Source organism: Poecilia mexicana, unplaced genomic scaffold (assembly GCF_051168715.1).
Source record: "Poecilia mexicana isolate PSO_F unplaced genomic scaffold, ASM5116871v1 scaffold_1, whole genome shotgun sequence".
NCBI classification, from domain to species: Eukaryota; Metazoa; Chordata; class Actinopteri; order Cyprinodontiformes; family Poeciliidae; genus Poecilia; species Poecilia mexicana.
Genome location: NW_028263370.1, coordinates 9,708,295 through 9,734,712, shown reverse-complemented (window position 1 = coordinate 9,734,712; position 26,418 = coordinate 9,708,295). Strand labels below are relative to the sequence as shown.

At 36.5% G+C, this 26,418-nt stretch overlaps 2 protein-coding genes across 2 annotated transcripts; one reads left to right on the top strand and one right to left on the bottom strand.

Moving 5' to 3' along the window:
• Positions 1-1,070: 1,070 nt before the first annotated feature.
• Positions 1,071-14,624, bottom strand: gucy1a1 (guanylate cyclase 1 soluble subunit alpha 1). Its single transcript, XM_088004172.1, has 7 exons — positions 13,455-14,624; positions 13,121-13,188; positions 10,747-11,638; positions 7,345-7,830; positions 5,113-5,256; positions 2,887-3,041; positions 1,071-2,629 (listed from the first exon to the last, which is right to left on the bottom strand). The coding sequence occupies exons 1-7, from the start codon at positions 13,692-13,694 to the stop codon at positions 2,491-2,493; spliced, it is 2,124 nt and encodes a 707-aa protein (XP_087860298.1). The 5' UTR covers positions 13,695-14,624; the 3' UTR covers positions 1,071-2,490.
• Positions 14,625-20,076: 5,452 nt separating this feature from the next.
• On the top strand, positions 20,077-25,517 carry ufsp2 (ufm1-specific peptidase 2). Its single transcript, XM_014989551.2, has 12 exons — positions 20,077-20,204; positions 20,390-20,471; positions 20,547-20,721; positions 21,055-21,121; positions 22,531-22,685; positions 22,838-23,030; positions 23,181-23,327; positions 23,455-23,619; positions 24,540-24,664; positions 24,750-24,826; positions 25,019-25,143; positions 25,242-25,517. Exons 1-12 carry the CDS (start codon positions 20,202-20,204, stop codon positions 25,326-25,328), a joined length of 1,401 nt encoding a protein of 466 aa, XP_014845037.1. The 5' UTR covers positions 20,077-20,201; the 3' UTR covers positions 25,329-25,517.
• Positions 25,518-26,418: the final 901 nt, after the last annotated feature.

The following is a 26,418-nucleotide window of genomic DNA, read 5'->3' as shown; positions in this document are numbered from 1 at the left end:
TGGTATTTGATCCGAGTTTGAATAATTTTTCTGTGGCCTCAAAGGTTTGCGTCACCATCATGAAGACTAAACACTGGCTGCTCATTGTTGTTGTTGTGGGGAAGTTTAAAGCAAAGTTATGACTTTTATTTAATGTTCCAAACAGCCCTGTTCAAGCCATCATCTGACACTGGAAAGAGTATGACACCTAAACTGACAGGAAAGGACAGTGTTATTAAGAGAAGAAGCCCAGAGGCCCATGATAGCGCTTAAGATACTCCAGAGATCCACATTTCATGTAGGGGAATCTGTTGTCAGGATAACCATTGCACTAATAGTTGATATTGGCAACGAGGAAAGGATTGTTGAAAGAAAGCCATCAGAAGTTGTGTTTGCACTTAACTTAAAGTCATGAAGGAGACAAAACAAATACACAAGGTGCTTTCTTTGGTCCGATAAGACCAAAATGAAAGCTTTATGGAAACATGGCAGCAGCACAATAATGAGTACGGATATTTTTCTTCACCAGTCATCAACATTTCCTTCTACAACAATAGATGGGGATAAAAGTAAGGCAGTGCTGGAAGAAAACCCTTTAGTGGTTACAAAATACTTGACATTAGGATGGAGGTCACTTTGCAACAGATCAATCTCCTCACTCTAAACATTCAGTTATAATGGAAGTATATTCATGTATTGGGATGGTCCAGTCAAAGTCCAGATCTGAATCTAGTTGAGAATCTGCTTCTGGTCCTGAAATCTGATGTTTACAGATGCTCTCCTTCAAATCTGAGCAGAAATTATATAAAAAAGAGCATTTCAGTCTCTCGATGGATAAAGCTGGAAGTGACTTCAAAAGACATATAGCTGTAACTACAGCTAAAGTATTAATCCTGTGGAACAAAATACTATTATTACTTTTATTTGTTAAACAATTTGTAAAACCTTGTACAACTTTACTTCTGCTTTAGCATTATGCTGTACTTACTGCTTATTTATTTAATAAAAACCAAAATATATTTTCAAGAATCTGTTTTATGAGGCTTTGTGCAGTGTCTTAATTTATTGAGTGAACAAAATCAACCACAATATTTCATGACAATATTTATTGCACTTTGATATATAACAATAATTAAAGCACATTGCTGTGAGTGGTAGAAAGACATTCATTGAACTCGTCCTGTGTTATATTTCCTCTGTATATTAAAGGTGTGTTTACAACTCATGTAATAAATATGTTACAGATGTGCACAGTAGGATGAGTACAAATGCAAAAGCATACCTTTTTATGGAACTAATATGAAGACAATTCTTTGTGTCAACAAGCCACACACAGTTAGATAAACACTTCTATTATTCCACTAGTGGGGGAAATGTCATTCATATATCACTCTAGTCTATTTTAAAGTGAATTATAATCTTTATTGATTATATGTATGATTGAAAAATCCTCGTCTACTTGGCACATGTCTGTGGCATTCCCATAAGGCACCTTAATCTGTTCTGCATTAACAGAATTTCATAAAAGTGAGTTCTGCATCCTCAAGTATCCTTTTAGGTGGATATCTTTGATTGAAAGAAATCTTGTCAAATATATTGTCTTTGTGCTTTGGCAGGTAGAATAATAAGAAAAATCACATAATTATATAATCACTACCTTAATGTATAAGCTTGAATTGGTGCATTGAATTTGTCATGGATGTCAGAACTCAGATACAGGAATTACTTTTAACATTTAGTTTTATTTGAAAGGCACAAAGCCAGTGCAAATATTATTTTGTGTACCTATGCCATGATTAGCAATTCATTCAAACGTTAAAGGAACCTGCTCACAAACATAAATTGTACAGTACTGTCAGAAATGCAAATTCATAGATTGTTTTTGCAACTTTGACTGTGTTTTGAATAAATACATTTTCTAAGTTGTAATTGTAAGTTCAGAAGGAGTTCCACTCCACTTTCCAACATGGGACTAAACAATTCTGACGACTGAATACAAATAATCGCACCATTGATTCATATGTGATTGTAAAGCAGTTGTTTTTTTTTAAAAATGTGCCACATAAACAAATTAGATCTTTGACCATTCGTAGTAAAGTCTGTAGCTACATCATAAACATATTTTGTAAGTTAATAGTGTGTGCATTTTTGTGCTTTTTTTAGTGTCCACATTTATTAGTTTTTACCTTAAAAAAGAACAAAACAGTCCCAAAGTCTTGTCTTGACTGTCAACATATCTGATGCGAGCACAATTTTTCCAAAGATCTCAAAATGCAGCAATGACTCATTGTGGAAGAAAGATGAAACCGGTTAATCTCCACAACAACTGCACAAATGGATAATAGCACAGACAGGACATGTTTGACAATAAACTGACATTTCTATGACTTAACCAGCTGCTGTGATAGTTTCACTTGAAAACCATGATAAAGACTCAGAATAAATTATACGATACAACTGTTTTCTTCATTTAACCTTATCTAATATTTTTGGACTTGTAGAAGTTTGGCTTCAGTTTGTCGTTGGTTTTGAAACTTTGAAGGCTGCCTCCAGAAAGTAACAAACACCAGGGATGTCTTCTGGGAAGTTGGCCGGAAGCTCCTGTCTGCTCCTGGGAACAAAGACAAACTCTGGGCGACCTCTCAGCAATCTGGGACGAAGAACATACAAATAAACCATGAGTCTAAAAACAATGTGGCAAATTATTTGACACAAGAGGATATACAGCTCCCTCCTAAAAGTTAAGTATCTTGTCAAAAGCACTTAAAGCTTTTTTTTCTTTCTATGTCTCTGGTAAAAAATAAATGATACTACACACATAATAGTATATACAAAGGTTAAAGCAATTACTTCAGGGGTTGCTGTAAAAACTCCCTGTGATCATTATTGCTTGTAACGCGTGTTTACCTGTGCGTTGTGGGGCTGACGTTGATTTTTCTCGGCTGGCTGCATGACTCAAACTTGTTTGCTAATGTAACATTGTTCCCAAAAAGGCAGTAGCGGGGCATTTTCACTCCAACTACACCCGCCAACACTGACCCACTGTGGAGACCAATTCGCATCTGGAAGACAAAAAAAGATAATTTCCTGATCACTGTTTGTATGAATTGGGCATCCGCACAGTGTCTCTAAGTAAGTATTGGCTTCAACCTACAGCTTTTTGTTTACTTTCATTTACATTCTATGGTGAGTTTTTTTTCTGTACATGCATAATAACAGTTTTTTTTTTTGTCTTTTTTTGATGAAATAAATGAAATGGAGAGGATTTGTAAATGCTGATGTTTAAATCCAGCCACAAATTTTCATTTTGTCCAGACAACACAAATTAACATCTTCATAAAAATATCTTCATTGGAACCAGTCCATAGGGGCTGTGGCTGTATGTTTCAGAACCATTTTCCAGCTGGAAGATGAAATAATTATTGTTGAGAAATTTGTGGCTCTCTGCAGCTCTTCCAAATTTATCAGGTCCCTCTCTGATTAAGCTTCTCTTTGCCTCCTCTGTCAGCTTGAGTGGATGTGATGTCTTGACAGGTATGTAGTTGTACCACGTTTTTTTGGAAATAAAAAACAATTATGTCACTGCGGTTGTACACCACTGTGTGTGTGTTGGTCCATCACATAAAATCCCTGAAACGGTAAAATGTGCAAAGACTCTATTGGCATGGATGCTATTGCAATCCATTGTATAAGAAGCACATTTTTATACTTTTATTGTAACCAACAGTTTGCAAAGTGATACTTAAGCAGATTAATGTGAAAATGTAGCAAGTATAATCGCCAAATCTTAATAAAGGGAGGGTAAATTTTTTGTTATTTGTTCCATGAAACCGGATACAATTTGTTAGCACTCAACGAACATGCTAAATATTTTGAACAGCAGCTATGAAGGTAAACAATGTCTTAAATCTTTGACCAACTCCACTTAACAACCACATGGACATCATGTCCCAGTTAAACTGAAAACGAAGCTCAGATCAGGGCTCTGGGGAGCTATACTGAAGATCAAACAGTATGTTTGAGGTCATGTTCAAGTAGAGGGATGAAGATGGAATCAGTCAAACATTTCTCTAATTCGCTATCTTTTTTTTTTTTTTTGCTTAAGTCTAACTTTTGCATTCTCATTTCCATGCTTATTATTAAAATACAATTCACTAATCATCCTAACTGTTTAAGGATGTTGGTATGTTAAGTGGACTTCAGGGAGAGCAATAGCAACCACTAAAGAAATGTCAATGGTGGCATTTAGGATAAATATGTAGCCTGGGAAGAAGTGAATGTGAGAACCCATGTTTTATTTTTAAAAGGTCTTGCCTCTCCCAGGCCAAACAAAGTTTGTTAATATAATATACGTTGCTGGTATTTTCTAGGACCACACAAAGAAGTGATATTGATGCTTCTTGTCCATGCATTTGGTTGCTGTGATTAACTGTCTGACTGTGTTTAGATATGCAACAGGCTACACTTTGCAAGCCTATTACAGAACCAAATCAAACTCAAATATGTCACCTTGCAAGTATGGTCAAGCTCAGATTCTAGTAACTATTTCTGATGGTTTTTCCAGCGAAGCTAATAAAAGTTAATAGAAATCAATCTCAGGGTCATTTTATGTTTAAATCCCGGAAATAACATATACTTATTGACAACTACCCTAAAGCCCGTAGATATTCTGTCACACCGAAAAATGTAGAAATATAACTTGTTTTATTTGCATTAATAACTATGGAAAAGCTGATTTTGTTTAAGACAATTGTTTATTAACGTTTTTTTTTTTTCCTAACTGAATAAAAGCACACAGATGAAATGCAGAATTCTTCATTTTTAGTATGAAATTATGTTTCCCATAAAGACACATTTATTTTAAGGTTTTCAACATCATGTTTACCAGTGGAAGGCCCTACATTTCACAATTAACCATCGGGAAAACATTGAAAGTATGAATAACTAATTCAAGATACAATTTAATTTGCTTTTCTAAAACTGAAAGTCTTTCAGTGATGACAGAAAACATTTCCAGATCAGAGAAATCTCTGCCTGTTTAAAACTCTTCACATGAACACTCTCCAACTTCACTGCAGTCTGCACAATTAGAGTTAATGAGGTGTATTACCGTGATTGGTGCTTGACCCTTACCTGTATCGGTTCTCCTGTTGGCGTCATGACTTCGTCTGACAGCTCCATCATTTTCAGAGCCATGAGTGCAATCTGGACTGCATGAGTCTCACTCTCCTTATGTAAGCCACCAGCCACACAATAGGCATCACCAATGGTCTCCACCTGAAGAGAGCCGAAATGCTGCTACAGTAATTCTGGACTGCTCAGCTGAGACAGAACAAAGCCTCTCAGCAGGTTTTTGTGGTCTGCCCAAGCTGAAGTCAAAAGATTATTTGCACAATTATTATTGCTTGGTTAGTTTGATCTCCGCCCCCCCCCCCCAAGCTATTCAAGCTATTTCTGAAAACAATGTTGAAATGAAGAAAATGTAGCTTAAACACAATGATTAATGTCAAGTGGCTGCTCATCAAAAGCTTCTTGTGTAAAAAAAGAAAAGGTTGGAATACAGCCAAAAGCAAAACTTTTACAAATAACAGAACCTTAGAAATGCTAAAAAGTCAAATGTTACTTCTGTCTTTTCTTCTTGTCATTTGTATAAATCTGGTCTTTAGCTACGTGGCCCAGATTAGATGAAACTATTTTAGGGTGATATGCAGAGTGGAAACAGGGGCCTTAAGCATCCTCGAACCATTGCTTTTTACAAGACGTTTGACAAATGTGCTTCTCTTTCTGTTTTGCTTGTCTGACACTTTGATTACATTATCCAACATTGCTCCAGGTTAGAAGCCGTCTGCAGGTTTTACTGTTGTTATAACTAAACTAAGAGTCGACCTTTTAGTCAAAGTAGATTTGATCTATTTTTTTTTCTTTTCTCCCAATTAAGTGCTACCACTGATCAAACAAAAGTAATCAGAGTAAATTGAAGGGAAAAAATGCTTTCAAATCAAAGCCATCTAAACCAACCTGGCCTTTTGTGTATTAACAAATTGCATTTACTTGCTAAATCATGAAATGACTGATTAGCCACATTTTCTGTCCAATTGTGCAAGCCATGTTAAGGCCAAATTACTGATATAATTTTAGAGTCATGATATCCCTTAAATAGCATGAAGTAGCCTAAAATATCTCAGAGAGCAGCAGTATGTCCTGATCAAAGATGTTGAGGAACAGTAGGAAAGCAAAGCTATTAACATTCATCAGTCTGGAAAGGGTAACAAAGTCATTTCTAAGAGTTTGGGGCTCCAATGAATCAAAGTAAAAACCATTATCCCTAAATGGAGAAAACATGGAATAGTGGGGAAGTTTCCCAGCAGTGACCAGCCTGCCAAAATTACTCGTAAGAGCCCATTGAGGAGGTTACAAAATAACACAGAGTGTCTAAACTACTGCAGACTTGATCAGTGATTCAGCTGTACCAGAGAGACTGGGAAGCAGTGGCTGACTGCTGACCAAAACGAACACAAAGGTTTGTCTCAAATTTATGGAGCAAGGAAATTATCCAAATCACCCCACAGCACATCCACCCTCTAAATGGCTGACAAACAAAACAAAATTAAAGTTGTTGAGTGGAATAGCTGCTCTAAAATATGAATGATATGTTCTGGATTGACTTTAAGGAAGCTGTTAATTGGTAAAAATGCTCCAATGTGGAGGAATTGCACCAATCCTCAAAATTAATGCGCAGAGACAGAAAAGGCCCATTACTTGTTACGAGTGCAGGTGGATCAGGAGGTTGTAATGTTTAAGGGCCACGAATTTTTCAGAAAAGACTAGGTTTGCTTATATACAGTAATTATCACTTGAAAACTGCTTTTTGTATTTACTCGGGTTATCTGTGTTTGGAATTGATATTTGCATAATAATCCAAAACATTAAAATGTTACAAAAAAGCAATAGCAGAGACAATCAGCTGGGTAACACTTCCACTGTACCAGAAACAAGAGACTTAAACAGACATGCACATTCATTTAACATATTTTTTTAAAGGTAAGTATAATCTTTTTCAGACTGAAAAGTGAAGTTATTTGCTCTTGCTTACATTCAATAGTATTTTCAAAATTGTTTGTAAAAAAACTTGCAGAAAAATGAACAATTACTATGCTGCGTTTAACTTTACTTAAAAACATAAAATCTGTATTTTTGCAGAGAGCTAGCACAGGCACCTATAGGGTTAATGGTACTGTGATGCCTAACCACATTTCTCCTTACAGCTTTTTACCACATCTTACAAAACAAACATAAACATATTAGAGTTTTATCCACTGACAGCCACCTAAACAAAATAAAGTACATCCTCTTACTTGAGCATACCTTATACACATCCAGCTCTCCACACTGGTGGTCAAACCTGGTGTACAGCTCGTTGAGCATGGTGATCACTTGCATCGGTGTGCAGACCGCACAAACAGCCGTGAAGCCCACTAAGTCAGAGAACAGCATTGTAACTTGATCAAACTTCTTGGCCTGAACTGTTTCACCCTGCCACAGCTGCTGTGCCACTTTGCCAGGGAAGATGCAGTAGAGGAGGTCCACCGTCTTCTTTTTCTCCTCCTCCAGGGCCTGATGAGCGTGCTCCAGAGCCGCCTTGGCTTTCCCCAGCCTCTTCTTCAAACCGTCCTGGGCTTTGGCCTGCTCGCCAACCAGGACCACGTCCCGAAGTGCGTTATGGATAGGAATGTCTGACAGGTAGAGGCCACAGCCCGTTAGCTCCTCCAGCTTGTCTACACACGGTGAACCCAAGAACAAGATGGCATTTGACTCTGAGACGTAAATCATCTGACCTTTAAGGTCCATGAGCTAGGAGGAAAAAGAGAAAGATGATAAAGATTGACTAAGGAGGAACGTGGCTTACATTTTTGCAAGAGATGTGTAAAGATCAGCATGTAAGCAGCGTTTCCAGCAAAGCTCCCTGACTTCAGAGGATACAACTACGCCCCCAAAATGATTCATTTACCTTGTATATTAAGATTTTAAATGTCTTTCATTCAACCAATTGGTTTTATTCTGGTGGGAAATCAGACTGACATTTCTCGAAAGATAGTTAATAAATGTAAATTGGGTTTTCGTGCTGAAAAGCAATTTGTTTTTGTCTATATTTCATCCATAAAATGCAATGTCAAAAGTTGGAATTCCTACTTGGCATGAGCCAAACAGATTTAAGGTGACATCAAGCTGTTAAAATTACTTCCAGTCACAAGACACTTACTGGTAAAATAAAATATTAGCTTACATTTAAATCTTCAAGGGGTATGAATCATTTTCTGATAAACTGTAGCTATGTAAGAAAAAAACAAGTTAATTTTCTCTTTTGGCCTCCATGTATTTAGATGATCTAACATACAATGTAAATACACTTAATTTTATGACTGTGTGTAAATATAAACACGAGAGAAACTGAACACAAACATGTCAAATTCTAAATTTATAAAACCACAGCTGGATATGGGTTTCTGTCGGTCGCAAGTTTAGAGGGCTAAATCCTCGATTTATATTCTAATTCAAAGAACCTTATCAGAGGGACTGTTTACCAACCGCACCGCAGCATTGCCAGGGGAGATGTCATTAATTCACTAACGAAGCACTGTAGTCCAGACTGATTTTTTTTGGCTCAGAAGCATGTAGATGAATTGATGTTATATTTGGTCCAGACATCAAAAGTGGACATTAATAGTGCCTGTCTGCCGGCTGAATTATACCTCTGCTTTTCATCCCTAAGGTTACATTCGCTCTGATGAAGAATACACTGATGTATTCTTCTCCTTACAGCCTGTGATGACTTGCAAATTTGCAATTCTTTGTAGTGTGGTTTTTCTGATTTTCGTGATTTTCATACAGAAAATCAATTTGATTTTTTTTTTTTTTTCAAACGTTTCTGAGCATGTACCAGTGAAAAAGCATGTGAGCAAAATGACATCTGTAAACTGTGTGCTAAGTGGTAGGATTATAAAACTGAACTTGTTGATTCAGTTAATACAAAGGTATGTGTTAAGGTTTGTTATACTTTCTCATGGGATTTCCAGCATTGCTCCATTTCTTGGTACGCCTGAAGTAAAAAGACTCTAAATATATCCATGTTTTCCTGTATTAATCTGACATTGGGGCATTTTGCTGCAGTTCTCTTAACAGTGAGGCTTTCAGATTGTATTACTTCCCATCTTCCTCTTTCAGTCTTGTTTGTTGCAATTCCAGTTGGTTTGAGAATTTTATTGCTGTGACTGTAGATTTTGGTTTTCATGAGCAAATATAATCTTGCAGCTATTTTCTGGCCTTTAATTTAACAACTGGCATGTCCTCCTGTCCTTCCCCTTTTGAAGAGAGCCTCAGAGAAAATGAACTTTATAATGCATTTCATTTTCCTAGAGGACAACTACTATTATTTCTATCTGAGAACCGATACTCTGATCAAGTCTAATACACAAAGTTGATACAACAACGTCTTGAATTTTGCACAAACAGACCGAAAATTTTCACTTCTAAAAATATCTTTTGTTTTTGTTTTGAATGTCATTGCGAAGTTGCAAAACAATTATTTCAATCTAAGCATTTGTTATTTTTGATAGGCTCGTGTGTGGGCGGTGAAGCAGAGCAGCAGGAGTGTTTTCAAATTGCAACATAATTCAGGTTAATTGTGTCACTTCCACTGACATTACAGTCGTATTTTTACACCGGGGAGCTGTCGGTAACACAGTATTGACTCCAGATGAAAGACACTGCTGTGTCTGCTCACTCACCCACTCACAGATTTCCACCTGTTTTACACCACCGTCACGTTTACTCGCTGATGCTTTTTTTTTTTTTTTTTGTTGCTTGTCAGGGTGACCGATTGCTGTGCACTCTTGCTGAAATCGCACCAGCATGGCTCTGCATTTGATGGGTAAAATGCTTTGACATTTGCTTCTGATCTCCACTGGGGGTATAATGTTGATCTCCACCTCGGGACAAGTGTGCTCAAGTACAACATTAATAGGCTTGACTGCTTGTAAACAGCTCAATTTTTTTTTTAACCCTATGTCTCTTTCCTTTTAACATCAACATAACCGTGAGAAGATTTCCAGCCTCATGAATCAAGAGCGTCCCTTTTATTTGAGCAGAGATGCATCAATCAGAATCCTGTGGCCAGTTACCAAGCTCCGTTTCTTGTAAAGCTTTGACCTGATGATACTATTTTTTTGTGTTGTAGTTTCTCTTACAATGTTATAAAAACAGCCTTCAAAATATTCCCTTAAAGTCTCTACTCCTAGTGGGTTTTAATTATTTATAACGGGAGAAGAATCGTGCCACTGTATATGATTACACTTTTAAACTACTGTCTTTAGCATCTCAAAGTAGCAATTAGCACAGTTAGCAATGCTCAAATTATTGAAAGAGTGATCTCTGGGTATGCACACTAGAAAATGTAGAGCATCAACAAAACCGCAACAAAAATGAGTGAGTTTCAACATGAAAAAATACAATGCACCTTTAAACAGCTTCTTACATCTCTTTGCTTTCTCTGAATTCATTTTAAACATCTCACCAACCCTGTAAATAGCTATTTTTGATGCTTCTTAGTAATGCCTTCCACACCAAGGAGTTTGATTGCTATCATCTAGCGCTTTCACTGATCCGAAAAGAAAGTATGTTTTTAATCAACTAGTCAGGGCAAATCAATCTAATCCCACTTAACACTTGATTTCTAAGTGAATCTCTATCATTTAATTCATGTCTACATACCTTCCCTGTGTTGTCTGCAGTAGGAACTCCATGCTTGATCCGAATGATAAATTGTGCATTTAGCATGGTCAGAATACCCTGAAAGGTGCATTTGATCTGTGGGGAGACAATGGAGAAGTATTCTTGGAAGGTCGAAGACCGTCTCTGTCCATCCTTCCTAAACAGTCTCTTTCTGAGCCCATGTCCTATTTGAACCAGAACCATGTCTTGGTCAAGTATCAGGTGGAAAGGGAATATAGTGGAGAACAAGGAAGTAGGGAGGGTCCCTGCTGAGGTAGCCCGGAGTGGACTGGGGCTGAGAGTTTTAGCGTCCTTTACTACAACTGTGTACAGGAGACTGGGCTGAGGGCTGGACTGCAGGATGGTGTCTTTAGCATTGGGGGGATCCTTCAAAACATCCACAGTAGTGTTATACAGCAGGCGTGCAGCAGCTTTGATGACACCAGGGAAAAAAAGCTCAGTGGAGGGGCAGGGGTTGAAGAAATAGACAGTAAGCAGGTCCGGATCCTTGTCTAAGCACAGCACCGATGGTTCGTTTACACAATCGTCTCTGTCCGGATTGGGCGGCACGCTGCTCTGTTTCAACAAGACATTGAAGCTGTTGAGGAAGTCGTGCAGTGCACCCCCCACCACCCTTAGAATGTGCTTGTCCTCCTCGTAGCACATATTGAAGATCTCCTCGCCGAGAGCAATTTCCAAAGCCTCCATTGGGATTGCTGTCAAACACATGAGGAGAAACAGATGAAGATATGACGCAACCCATCGTAGTTGTGTGAGCCGTCCTTTGCCAGGATTGTCAGTACCTGTTTTGGTCGCATAACTGTTCATCATCTCAAGCAAATGCTCCAGTTCATCACTGCAGTTCTGGTAGCGAGCACAGCAAGCTGCTGGACTGAAAAGCCCACAGATAACATATTCAGTCAGGAGTAGCTATGCTCAGGAAAGCATGCTTTTACTGGCAAGTAAACAGACTGGTGGCCATCGTCAAGGTATGTAAAGCTTTTAACACAAAGATTTTCCCTCACACTGTTAATTACAGTTAACAGTTATCTTAAGTCCAAGTTATCTTAAGTCATCTGGAGCATAAATTCAGATGTTTTCAGAACACAAACAATCATGGTGTAGAACAGGGGCCACGTCAAGATCACCAATGTCTTCAAATGGCTGGTTCTGGCAGAACATATTGATAAAACCAGTCACTAGCAAATCGCCAAAATATTAATTGATGGATGTCTCAGAAATCAATGAGTACTTCTCGAAGTTAAATTATGTTGAATGGTTTTACACATTGATCTAATTTAACAGTGTACAGATTAAAAACTGTGTTGATTTGAATAATAAAGTAATATTTAAGTACATAACTGTTGTCTTGAAAGTCCTATTTATGCCCTCCTAGTTCTTCTTAAGTCTATGTCTAGAATGTCTAGAATGCTAAGTAAACTTTAAACAACTTTAGGTGTTCTTGCTGTTTTGTCACATGTTAGTAATACCTTTAGTTTTACTCAGAATTGTAAAACTGTACAATATTTTGAGAAGAATTAACTTGTTTCTTTTATCAGTCTAGTTTTTACTAAATATGTAAATAACAATAGATACATGCCATTTTGTAACTGTAGTAATCAATGAGATGTTTTATTACTTAGCATAATTATTGCTTTTCTGTTTTACAAAAAAATAAATTAATTAATCAAAGCATAGATGTGAAAATACTGCGAACATACGAACCCTTGTCGCCGTTATGTGGTCATTCAAGGTTATCAGATGATGAGATTCTCATACCATTTTGTGCTTACCACTCATACAATAAACACCCTTTCAGAAATGTTTGATCAAATGTTTTTTTTCCAATTCAACTCCTCCAAATATTTACTATTTCATGGCATCTAAGTAGCTGCTTCAAATGTACCAAAACACCACTGAAACAGCGAAGCAGGTAAGTCAGAGCTAATTGAATGTGAAGAAATAACACTGTCAGATCAACGTCCAATTCTGATCCTAATGAGTGAATAGTGTTTGTGTGTGTGTGTGTGTGTGTGTGTGTGTGTGTGTGTGTGTGTGTGTGTGCTTCATTTCCTCTACGTCGAAAAAGCCATTTCTTTTTTTACTCCCAGTATCCATAGCAGCCCCAGTCTGTATCCCTCCTTATTGTTATTATGCTCATTAGTGCAGGTCTGGTAGTGAGACTGACAGGAGGAATTTGTGATGTATTGGGAAACAGATGATCCAAATGAGCTGCAGCTTCTTATGTCGTGAGAAGTAAGAAGCTGTTGAGGTGGATTAGGCACAACAAAGATTTTTCAGATGGGAAATGCATGCAGTGAATACAGTCTGCTTTGTTTTTCAAAAATACAAATGGAAAATAAAGACAAGTTACCTCCCAGAGTCCCTGCTGTGATCTGCTAGTGCCATCATTCTTTGGAGAGCAGTGTGCAGCCTTTGAAACTGTATCACAAAGTGTCGAGCAAGTTAAATGTTATAAAATGGTAGAGACTTGAATTCAATTGGTTTAATCATATCAGGATTACAGAATTTCATTATTTACATAAACAGGTATTAGGATCCCTGCTTTTTCTACAGAAATGCGACAAATAAAAAAATTAATAAATAAAAAAATAAAGACATTTTTTATTTTTATTTTATTTTTTTTATTTTTTTTTTTCTGTTTGGTTACATGAGACGCAAAATCATGCATGTTTTCATTAAGTTACCTCTGGACATGCCAATTTCCGGATGCTGTCGCCAAGTGTGTGCAGGTTAACTTTGGCTCTGCTTGTCTTCTGTCGCGGTACAGACTGGCTTATTTTTCCATGCACGTCCTTAGAAATAGGCGATAAATCCGCAGCGTCAAGTGAGCGCTCCTCAAAGTCTCCGAGCTCATCGTTTTTGGCGCTGCCGGAGAACGGGCACTCTCCTGATAGCTTCAGTTCTTTCAGTTTAGCGCAAAACATCTTCCCCTTTTGTAAGCGAACAATCTTCTGGCTGCACTTGAGTATTATCTCATTTCAGAGGGGGGCAGATGTGACCGAGCTGCTGCGCTCTCTGTGAGCATCCCCATCATCTCGTCTTGCTCATCTGGATACCTTCGTACTCCGTCTAGGTGCAAATTCAAATCATCATCACCAAAAGCACATCCCGAGAGCGCATACAATATTCATTGGGAAGCTGCATGGGCAGCTGATGGCAGGGAACCAGCGTTGCCAAAAGCCAATGAGCAAGTAATGAAAAAGAGCGGCAGCCCAATCCATGCGCAAAAGGGGCTGGTGTAGGCTAACTGAGGAACCTATCAGCCATGAGAAATTATTTCCAACCCACTGGTCGCATGCAAGATTTTTCTGTTCTCAACCCAGAGGAACAACTGAACTGGAGGCTACCAAACTGGTAATTATGAACACAAACGTAGCAGTGTGTTCAGCTGGATTCGAGATTATTATTATTATTATTATTTTTTATTTTTTTATTTTTTTTTTTTATTGATCAACTCAGTAGTATTTTACTAAACCTATCCCCATTTTGTCACAGTGCAAAAACGTTTAATGGGAATTTTTTATTTAGGAGATTTCATCTGAGAAACATCCTCGTTTCCTTGTATCACAACTGTGTGATACAAAGAATGAATAAAAAGTTTCAAAAATTCTTACAAATCAATTCAATACTTTTAGCTCATGAGTCACTCTCATTTCATCAGTCCACAAAATCATTTAAAGAAATTTGTCTTCAGACATCACTCAGGTTATGTGTCTTGTTGAGTGGTTCTCCAGGTCGGTTGATAGAATTTGATAGAACTGGAAGATAATGAGTTCCTGGTAGTTGCTTGCTTGATTCTTCTCAATCCCTGACAGTTAATATTCTGTTTTTCTCAACCCTGTTTTTTGCTACCATGTTTTTATTATTATTATTATTATTATTATTATTATTATTATTATTATTATTATTATTATTATTATTACTGAAAAAGTTTACAACAAAACTTTTGATTGTTCTGGGATTACGCTCCACATTATTCAAGCATTTTCAAGAGTAACTCATTTTCCCTTTTGTAAGAGAACAATCTTCTGGCTGCACTTGAGGAGAGACCTTCAATAATTTTTGACTTTTTAGATTTGGTTAAGTCTCTTTTTTTTATCCATCTGGCCTAAAGAAAAGAAGTAACCTAAAATTATGCATGCTTTTATATAGAGTGTTGAGGCCACCACCATTCAAATTTATCCAGCTTGGAGTTAAAATATGCCTAAAAATGATACGCTCAAAATATTAACTTACCTATAGCACTTGTGCATGCTGTGTAATATGCTGAGCAGGAAATTAAAAAATACCTTCCGTTTTTGTGAGGTATGCTAATCACCCTGGAGACAATCTGCCTTTGTATAAAGCATATGAAATTCCCTAAAATGCAAATGTGTTGGACTGATCAGACCAGACAGATGAATGAATGAATAAATGGCATAGTCTGGCCAAAGTTGCTGAAGAAGGGCAGTAAACAGATGTCATCCAGTGTAGCAGGTCAATTATTTATGACAAACAAATATTTCCAAAAATCCAACATTCATTCGCTCAAAAGTTAATGGGCTACAAAGAAACATGCCTGAACTTGGAGCAACCCACGCTGACATCCTGCTTCAGTGACCTAGTTCTGTCCTTCTGACCTGCTAAATTCTTCCGTTTAAATATCCCCCAAGCTATTCTAATAAAATGACATGAAATATTCCATGTAACAGGTAAGACGAAACATTAAAACATAAACTTATACATGCTACTATACCAGCAACAAGCAAACTCTTAGTGTTGCCATTACATTTTACAATAACATGTCACAGATTTTCATATTTGTCCAGTAGTTGAAATGAAAATTTGCTTCCTTGTCCCATCTTTTCACAGCAGAGCAGAAGATAATCATGACAAATGTCTTTGATCAGATTAGCGCAGCTGTTGCTGTCTTCTTCGGGTCCTGGTGGGAGGCAGCTGCTACCTCTGTTCTTGCAGATGGGTCCCTGAGACTTGAGAACAAACTTCGAGATACACCTCAAGATAGACTCAGCAGGCCTTCAAGAGGAAAATGCAAATAAGAGGTTGATTTGCATCAAATTACCTGATGGAGTGCACTGCAGGGGATCTGGAGGGTGTCCTTCAAGCAGAGGAAGAGAAATGTGAAGCTGCAGGAACATTTAGGCATTAAAAATACTCTGCTTTGATCTCATTAATTTGTTGAAAACGGGTGATTTTGCTAAACGAACAAGCTTACTTAAAAAAAAGGGGGATAAGCAAGTGCTTAGTGAATAAATTGGACTCAGTCACTGGCTGTTTGTAGGTAAATTTGTTTGCCTGGAGCCAGCAGGAAGCTGGGGGATTTCTTTAAATACCACATGGTTCTGTTCTGGTTTCATTTAATCAGGTCAGAGACGTTTGATTCCTGACAAACGCTTCTGATTGTAGACAGGAACATAAAACTGTTCATGTCTCCGTTTGCAAACTCCTGCAGGTTTCTGTGTAACTGAGGAATCATGTTGGTCCTAGACCTCCACCAGAGAGTCCTGGTCAGTGGATTTATGTTGTGATGCTTGTCCTTTGGTTAGTCTGTCCTGCAGTATGTCTGAATTGCATTCTGGTAATCAGCAATGATTTGGTTTTCTGTATGAACCAGGCTCTCATTATCAGTTGATTAAGTCACATTTAAAATTTAATTGCTGGTCTGTTATGTTTTCAGACTGATAGAAAAGTCTTTGATGTTGTGAACCTTTAATGCAGAAGAAATGTAGAGAATTTTTGAGTTACACTCCAAAGTAATACAGTAGTAAATCAAAAGTTTGCACCTTCTCACAGATTTCTTTTAGTTGTCACATTTAAATGTTTCAGATCACAAAACACATTTTTATTAACAAAGATTACCTCATTAAAAATTAACAAAAGCCTTTTTAAAATGATGAAGGGTGACAGACAATGAGCTATATGATTCTACTCACTCCTTTTTGATTGGCTATCGTGTCCTATATTGTGCTTCCCTTAATTTTTATTTGATATTGTGAGACATATCGTATTATGCAACAAGTGGAAAGCTAGGTATTATTTGTAGGGCAAACACCTTTTCAGTGTTTCTCTATATTTAATCATAATGGATTCCACATTTAAAATGCTCTAAAAGTCTGAACATTTCACTGTGGTAAAGAATTTACTCGGAATTCACATTCAAAAACTTCTGAGTTACTCTGATTGGTTTGTCTACTCCCAGTCCTGGGTCAACCATGACCTGAGTTCATTTAACCGAATGTGGAGGGGCTGTTGGTCTGATCCAACTTACTGGCTAAGGTTTTCAACCTACAACATGGGCTAATGTGACAAACATTTAACATTAAGTCAATCAAAAAGGGATTTAAAACAATAACTTCAATTAGTAAACATGTAACACTTAGGTGAAAAATTGTTTTTCCATTTTTTTTAAACCCTGTAGACCTTACAGGATAGAAAGAGGCTGGTCTCTGTCTCCAGCGGTCATTGGGCAAGAAGCCAGGATTTCAGAGACCCACAGCTATGAATTTATACATTATCTCATAATGTTTTAGAAGAGTCTATTGGCAAACAAATTAACTTGAACTTGAAAATTAATCATCGAGTGACCAGTGATTTACCAACTTTATGATCAGTTGGTAAACGTATGAATGTAGAACATAGGCTATAGCTACTATCAACATAAATGAAACATGGTGTTATGTAACGAGGTAATGAGGAGATCTATTGGCATTGAAAACTGTGCAAAGCTTTTTCAACATAGTTCCACATAATCAGAGCTGTTTCTTATTGTTCTGGAGCTATTTTGACTAAAATCTTATTCTTCATTTGTAAAAGTTACTTTCAGGCCAGACAAGGCCAGTGTGCAATTCTCTTCATGGTCACTGAAGTCTATTTTTGATCACTTAAATTACCTAATCATTATGAAAACATTCCCTGAACAGTGTCTTATTGTTGAAATATTTCTTGCTCTTAAGATAATATTAAACTCACACAGACTGGTCTATCAGTGACATGATAACATGCGGTTGTGATGGTTGATATGCTGCTCAAAGACAGATTTATGAATCTGTACATTTGAGCAAAACAGTTAAAGGAGCACATTATGTAAGGCGCACCATGCTTATGCCAATAACACTTATAAGAACCAAGCTTTTTCAGCCAAACTAAAAAACATTACAACTAGTAGAAATCATTTCAAAGTCATTTAATTAAAAAAAGAAAAAAGAAAGAACAGCAAATATTCTTGAACTCCCAATTCTTATTAAGTTGGGGGGGGGGGGGGAAGTGCACAGAGGGATAAAAGAGCTCACAAAAATGCTTTTTATGTAATTAAATGCAGAGATATACAGAGAGCATATATATTAACATACAATGAAATATAGAGATAATTCAGTAAATAAATGAATAACTGAATAATTAAATGCAATCATTAATTAATATAAATTGCAATTACATGCTCATAGATCATGGAATATGTCATTGAATTTAAAAAAAGTGTACATCGAAAAAGTATAGATTTTAAATATTTAATCTAATGTTTAATTGGTGTATCCCATGGTGTAACGCATCATGAATGTGCTTCTGAGTCAGAGGTTGGAACTAACACTGCAATCAAAATAATATATATATATATATATATGTATATATATATATATATATATATATATATATATATATATATATATATATATATATATATATATATATATATATATATATATATATATATATATATATATATATATATATATATATATATATATATATATATATATATATATATATATATATATATATATATATATATATATATATATATATATATATATATATCGGACAAACAAGAAATTTATTTATTTCTCCATCTATTACATCAAATTTAAGAAGCCATTTACTTCCTTGGTGTTATTTGGAGTGGAAAGCCGTTAATATTTAATACTACTCTGTTTATTTTTTTTACTTTCCTCTCCGTACTTGTTAGTCATGTTTGAGAGTCTTAAAACCTTTAAACATCTTGTAAAAAAAAAAAATTATAAAAATTATTTTGTTTTAAACATCCTCAAAGCAAAGAAATCATTTATTCCTTGGGTCATACTTGAACCAGAAATACTTGTATATATTAACTCTGTCTCATCCTTCCATTTGTCATACAAACAGAAGAAGGTTCAGCTTTGCTTATGTACATATGATGAATGTAAGTTTGTTTTAGCACATGCTGTTGGTATGTTTAGTTCCTGCAAACACTCACTAAGACTGATTTGAACAGAGATTATAAACCCCAACATAAATCGACGCTCAGCATGCACAGTTTGCAGAAGCTGTTCGCTTAGGTAACAAATCATATCTTGGTAAGTTGGTTGATTTGTTATAATCTTTAAACTTGATGTAATGTTTTGTAACAAACCTCTGGCATCTTTATGGAACAGCTGGCAGGTGGTTGAACTGGATTTTATCCAGGCATATCAGTGAAAAGGGGGCTAAACTCAAATGCCTAACCCATTTTTAAGTTTGCTTATTTATTTATTTATTTATTTATTTATTTATTTATTTATTTATTCATTTATTTATTTATTTATTTATTTATTTATTTATTGTTACATTTAAAATACTTTTTTTTTAAAAATATTGCTTCTACACAATGCAATTATTACTCTGAACATCAGAACAATGAGGCAATGGGAAGATAGCAGCTAACTTTTATGTGTTCAGTCTATTGTGGGATCAGTTCCAGCTCCTCTTTCCAGAAAATGGTACCAAACTAGTTTCTCCAAGAAATATTACTAAAACAAAATACTGCACCACTGACTTAAGACTGGAATCTTTTTCAATACACACATCTCAACAAGAGTTTCTTATTTTGATTTTAAGGAACATGGGAGCCACATATTATACCAGATTCCAGTAAACTGTCACAAAATATTCTCTTCTTTGTGTTTTACCACACAACATGTTATATTACAATTTTAACTCTCATAATTTTTTGTGATACATTTACATTTTATATTATCCTTTATATTACTAGATAAGATAAATTAGTTTTTTTTATTTCTGTAACTATAATAATATTGATTTTTCATAATATATTGTTAGTATTATGTTTGTTTATTTTGTTTTATTTTATACGAAGAAGTACATTGCAATGTGCGTAGGAAAACGAGTCAAACACTGCACGTCAATGACTCTATACGTGATAGTTTTATGTCCTGGAAATATTTTTTAAAATAATGCCGTTATTGTTTATAAAGGCAGGCCGCATATTATTGCTCTTAAATGTATGGCTTTCATTCCGAGGTGCATTGAATGCAACATCTACGGGAGGAGCCAAACTGAGCCAATAGAAAGATGCGTTCAAAGACACGTTGAGCAGTTCTGGGTTGTAGAAATATCAGCTTCCTGTATTTGGATCTAAGGAGCTGAATATATATTTTTGCGTTGTTAAAGTGACTTAAATCATGGTAAGTCTGATAAATTTGTGTGTGTAACCGTCTCCGTTTCTTTCTTTTCAGCTTCACTTTGTTTTTTATTCCACCGTTTGCAGCGGGTAGAGACTCGTCAGCATTCAGTCTGCTGTCAAATATCAGAAATTTAAGATATAACGTTTATCTGTAGTTAATCCTCTGATTGTCCTGTGTTTTCTCAGGTACTTGCTGACTCTGAGTCGGCGGTCATTCTTCGGCTCAGAGGGCCGCTGGACCTGAAGTGTCAGCTGGACCGCATAGATGGTGTGTTCACTGGCAGGTTTTCATATATTGTCCGGTATGGCTGAATATATCTGACTGACTTTTTTTTTCTTCCAGAGGTGCCAATGCAAAAAGCAATCTCCAGAACATTTGAGGCACTTCGTTTGCAGGTGAAATCTGAGTCCTGTGTCCTGGCAGTCTGCAACAGCCCTGTTCTGATTTGGCCAAACAAAAGTGTTTTTGAAGAAATAACTCCTGATGCACCATTTGAAGACATATTTCAGTTCATACAGTAAGTAATGAATTTAACTTTTTATTGTAAATGGAACAACTGCTCCAATCAGTTTGTTGGAGCCTTTTACACTTGATGTGAAAATGTGAAAAATGTATCTTATATTTTAAAATCTTAATATTTAAGAACTGCCAACAACCCAGAATAGAACAAATTATATATTTGAAAGAAACTTTCATTTAATTACGGTCACAATGTAAGTTTAGTTAAAGGGCAGGGGGGAGGGGGTGTGAATGAGGTCATCAAACTGGTGCAAACTCAATTTAAAACACATTAGGCTGGTCATTTTTATTTGTTTGGCTGTATTTTAACCATTTTTTAAATGTCTTTTAGAACAGATGACCAAGAGACAAGTGGAAAGAAATCAACAAAAAAGAAAAACAGAAAAGGTGTTTCAGCGGTAAATATATGCTGTTTTCAGGATAATTTTTTATAGGAACAAATTGGAGTGGTAATGACTTGGGTGGTTCATGGTTCAAATACTGTTTCTTCTCGAGGAAAGTCAGGTTGTGTCAGAAAGGGCATCCTGCATGAAACATTTGCCAAGTACGTGTGCATGCAGCTGTGGAGCTTGCAGAAAGGATGGCAAGTTTCACAGGACCAAAATCCTTAAGTATTAAATTTGTTGGAACATAAGCTATGAATTTTCCGTAGTATAAAGTATTTAGAAAGAGTATTCATGCCTCTTTATAGATTAGGGATACCAGAGTAAACAAGGGCTGAATATAAACATATGCCATAATTGTGTAATTTCACTAGTTAAAAAAAAATTACATCCTAACTTTTCTACCTCAAAAGGTTTGAGCAACTTTGTGTCGATTTGTCACATAAAATACCAAAAAGTTTGTGGTCGCAATATAACAAGATGTATAAAAGTTAATTTGGTGTAAGTACTTTTATAAGACACTGTCAATGTATGTTTTTTTTTAATTTATTAATCATCACTTAACCTAAAGCTAATTGGCTCAGGCAGTTCTCTAATTTGTTAATTCAGAGATAGCATAAAAATAGAAGCCATGCTTTAAAAAATCATATCTGTGGACTGAGGTCCCCCTAGATGAGAGCTTTTAATGCTGCATTCTGGCAGCAGCAGATATTTTCCATACCAGCCAGCTTTTTACACCTGATAATACTGGAAACTGGAATGTTAATTAAACTGCTTCCAAAGTTATTCACCTCATTGACACAGATTATTTACTTTACTGGATTAGCAGTCCATGTGTAAGAGAGTATGAACGTGTATCATCCATGTTTTATATTTGTTCATATTGACACACTCAACAAAAGCAGGATTTGCTTTCTGATAAACAGATATTTAAGTAATACATAGCTTAGTCACTGACCAAATTCATGCGTTGTGTGGACAATAAAAATAAAAAAAAACATTTCATATTATTGCCTGGATAAAAGGATCATCAGCTGGAGTCGGACCGTAGCTGCATGTATTGAGTCTGAAGTTATCCCACGTAAACTCTGGTTTTAACAAAATGTCAAGATCAGTACTGGAGAGTCCAGAACATCATTAATACCAGTCAGTATTCCAGTATTCTAACCTCGTGTATTTACTTAGTGAAGTATCAGGTTATGACTCAGTTCTATCAAATGCCCCCAAATGACTTCAAGTCATTTGAGTAAATGACTTGTATCTTTGTTGGGGACAACAATTCCTGATCTGGACCTCCCTAGACGGTATCTGTATCACAGCTGAAGATCAGGTTCTCAAATGTTGCTTTGCTTCCACAAAACACACTTTATTTTATTCATGTGGATAGAACCAGAACTGCTGAATAATTAAAGTATGTTCTTTAGAGTATCATAAACCTCTCCCTGATGATGGAGGCCACAAAGCCAGGCCCTGCCTCAGCGCCAATCCTCACTAGAACGGTCCAGAAATCTCACCTTCTGTGTGCGACTCTTCCAATGGACTGTGCTGTATGGAGCAACGGGAGCGACACCATCAAAGAGTACGTCTTATCTTGAACACATTTGATTTCACGATCAAAATCTGTAAAACTGGTATGTATGTGGATTTGCCACTGATTCAACAGTAGCTGGTAACTGCTTTGACAAAACCCTTATCTCACAATGAGGGATGTCTTCTTAATTGGCCCTGCAGCGGATGTGAACGACTGATGAAGGCATTGACTCGCCAGCTGTTTGAGATGGAGAAGGTGACTCTGCAGTGTATGAAGGGGACAACACTGCGTGTCCCAGAGCCCCTTCATTTTCTCCTTCCAGAGCCAAATGGACTGGTGACGGTGGTTTTTCCTCGCGGAGTACCGGATAAAGAACTGGAAGCGCAGCGGCGGGTAAGATCACATTGATTTTTGCTCTTTTTTTATTTATTTTAATTATTTACCTTAAGATGTTTCAGTTAGACTCTTCAATGCTCTAAAAGCTGAAGTCTGATTGAATAGCAAATTATAACAATTGTTTCTCATTGCTTTTGCACATAACAGGAGTTGCATGGACAGTTTGAACTGCCAGATAACAGGCCTTTCTTCAGAAGAGCAAATGCTTACCACTTCCCTAATGAGCCCTACAAAGACGGTTATCTCAGAAACCCTCACACAGTTCTCACACATCCCACCCTCGATAACGGAAAGGTAAATTTACAGCGTCTATAATATTTACTTACTTACTTTTTCCTTGTAACTTTTACAATTTTGGCACACTGTAATAAATAAAAATTCAAACGAAGGTTAAATATTTTGTGCTTTGTCTTATCTTAAGGTATACCTGGTTCAGGGAATTTACAGCTACCACCACTATATGCAGGATCGCATGGATGACAATGGCTGGGGCTGTGCCTATCGCTCTCTACAGACCATCTGCTCCTGGTTCCAGCAGCAGGGTTATGTGGAGCGCGGCGTGCCCAGCCACAAAGAGATCCAGCAGGTGAAGCCCATTTATAGATGTGATTCCAGTTAAAGCAAAACATCATCATATATGCAATATTCTATGAAGGGCTTTTTATTTTTCCTTGTGCATCATGTCAGAAGGTGAGAAATATTTCAGAAAAAGTGTAAAAGACAAGAAAATGCACGTCCTAGGTGACCGAAAATATCGTATGGTGGTGTTACAAGTGGAAAACCAAAGTTTCAGAAAAAACAGTTTTTAAATGTAGGCCTCGAGGGTCTGGGGGATCCTGAAACTTTTAGGAGACCGGCCCTCAAGAGCTGGAGTTGAAGACCCCTGGTCCAAAGCTTAGATGTGACATATAGCAGCATGAAGCTCTATCAAACCAGCACCCTACCTTCAAATGTATTATGTTTATTGGAGATCCCACTTTATCTATATGTAAGCACATTCATCCAAGAAGTTTGTTTGTAGATTCAAGTTGGGGCTCACCCACTGAGAATCTGACACTTCCAGTTGAAAGAAACATGTTGATAAAAGATTTAATTTAAAAGAGTACTTCAAATTAAAAATAAAATAAAGTTCGGGCAAGTTTTAGCATTGAGAAAAAAATTGAAGGAAAACATTTCAATGGAGCGACTGATTGGAAGCATGTAGCACTTTTTTATACTCTTTTTTTTTTACTCTTTATACTTTAAGAAGCACATGTGGTTGCCTCAATGATCTAGCTGTCGGCTTTGCTAGAGATGTCCTTTGTTGTCTCTTCTGTTGGTGACAAGACCTACCTTTCTACATTGTACTTGTTTTGTTTTATGGGGATTTTTAAGTATATTTGATTTAAATTTCATGTTTCTGATTTTTAGGCTTTCTGAATGAAATGTGATTTAAATTTGCCTCTCAAATTTTAGCAGTGGTGATGTTCAACATGTCAGTCTTTATCTGGGGTCCTTGTTTTACAGGCTTTGGTGGAAGTTGGAGACAAGCAGGTGTCCTTCGTGGGGTCCCGTCAGTGGATTGGATCCATCGAGGTTCAGGCTGTTCTAAACCATCTGCTTGGAGTCACATCCAAAATCATGTTTGTGAGGTGAGGTGGGATTCCTTGACAAACCCTCAAGGAATTTATTTTGTTGATGATGTAGATGAATTTGACATAACTTTGTCATCTTTAGTCAAGGTTCTGAGTTGGCATCCAAGGGGAGAGAATTGGCTAATCACTTTATGACTGAAGGAACTCCTGTCATGATTGGTGAGTTGATATTCCAGCTTAAGATTAGCATGATTGCTTCTTTTGAGACATCCTGATATATATTACAATTATTATTGTTTTTGTCTTGTTGAAAAAAGACATAATATAATGTTTAAATGTGCTGTTAAAAGTAGTTAGAAACCATGGCTAGTCAGAATTTACTAATGGTATCTTTTTGTTGTTGTTTTATAGGTGGGGGAGTTTTGGCTCACACTATCTTGGGCGTAGCTTGGAGTGAGACCACTGGTGAAATCCGCTATCTTATCCTAGATCCACATTACACAGGAGCAGAGGACCTTCAGGTTATCACAGAGAAGGTAGCAGCTACAGAAAGCCACCACTTCAGATATATCTGTGAACTGAAAAACATTTCATATGCCAGTCGTGATCTTAACATGAATGTTGACTTCCGCAGGGCTGGTGTGGCTGGAAAGGACCAGACTTTTGGGATCAAACTGCATATTACAACCTCTGTTTGCCCCAGAGGCCGAGAGTGATTTGAGCAAATGGACAATGATGGAAGGCTATAAATTTGAGATTTAATAAACAGTATGGACTGTTTATTTAAATAATTTTGGCTGAGCTGGTATTCGCATAGTCAGAAAGAAATGTTAATATTTTGTCTATTTCAAAGAATTTCCTCTTTCTCACTTTAATTAAAAACTTTAGAATAAAAAGGAGTTTCACTTTGCCTTGTTTGTATGTCTCATTGTCTCCAGTAAGTCGGAAGTATTATCCTTGTTAAGGTCAGATTTCATTACTAAGGGCTTTCTGTTTGTCCACAAAAAATATCTCAATCCATCCCTATCTCTACACTGGCATATAAAGGTTTTATGAGTAGTTAGGTTTATAGAGTGGCCCAGTACTATTGTCCTAGGACGTCAGTATCCCATGAGTGTATCACTTACGTGTAGTAGTATGTAGTAAATAGTAAAACCATGACGAATTGTAATTTCAGGGGACGTGCCTTCAGACAATCCCCTGTCTTGTTAAAGGAGATGCTCTTTAGCAGAATAGATTCCCAAGCAAAAATAAACAAAAAAAACTCACCCATGTTTTGCATGCTATATTGGTATCCATATTTGTCCAAAATATTTTACCGCAAAGGTGCTTCTCTCCTGGAGTTTTATTTTGAATGTATTTGCTTGAGCAGTTTAATGTCGAACATATAGTGTCTTTAATGGTATAAAGGTCTTTACAATGTAGATTCTCAAAAAATTTTTAAAGGAGGTTCTGAATAAATATTTGCTAGTTTGTGGTGTTTGAATTAATTCAACATACACATTAACAACTGGTAGTTAATAAATGTAATATCAACAGTAAAGATATTTCCACTGGCAGTACTTTGCTATAAAAATATTCCTATTTGCCCATTTATTTAAAAAAAATTATCCGCATTCGTTTAACATATCTTTTTACTTGGACAGGCCATTTAAATAATTTCGTGACAGGTTTTCAACAAAAAGCCCAAATAAAAACTGAGGTTTTTATATAGGCTTTTTTGTGTAAAATACTATAAAACAATCTCATGTCTACCTAAATCCCAGTCCCCGATTCACTGTGTAACCGTTACCAGGAAATGACGTTACCTA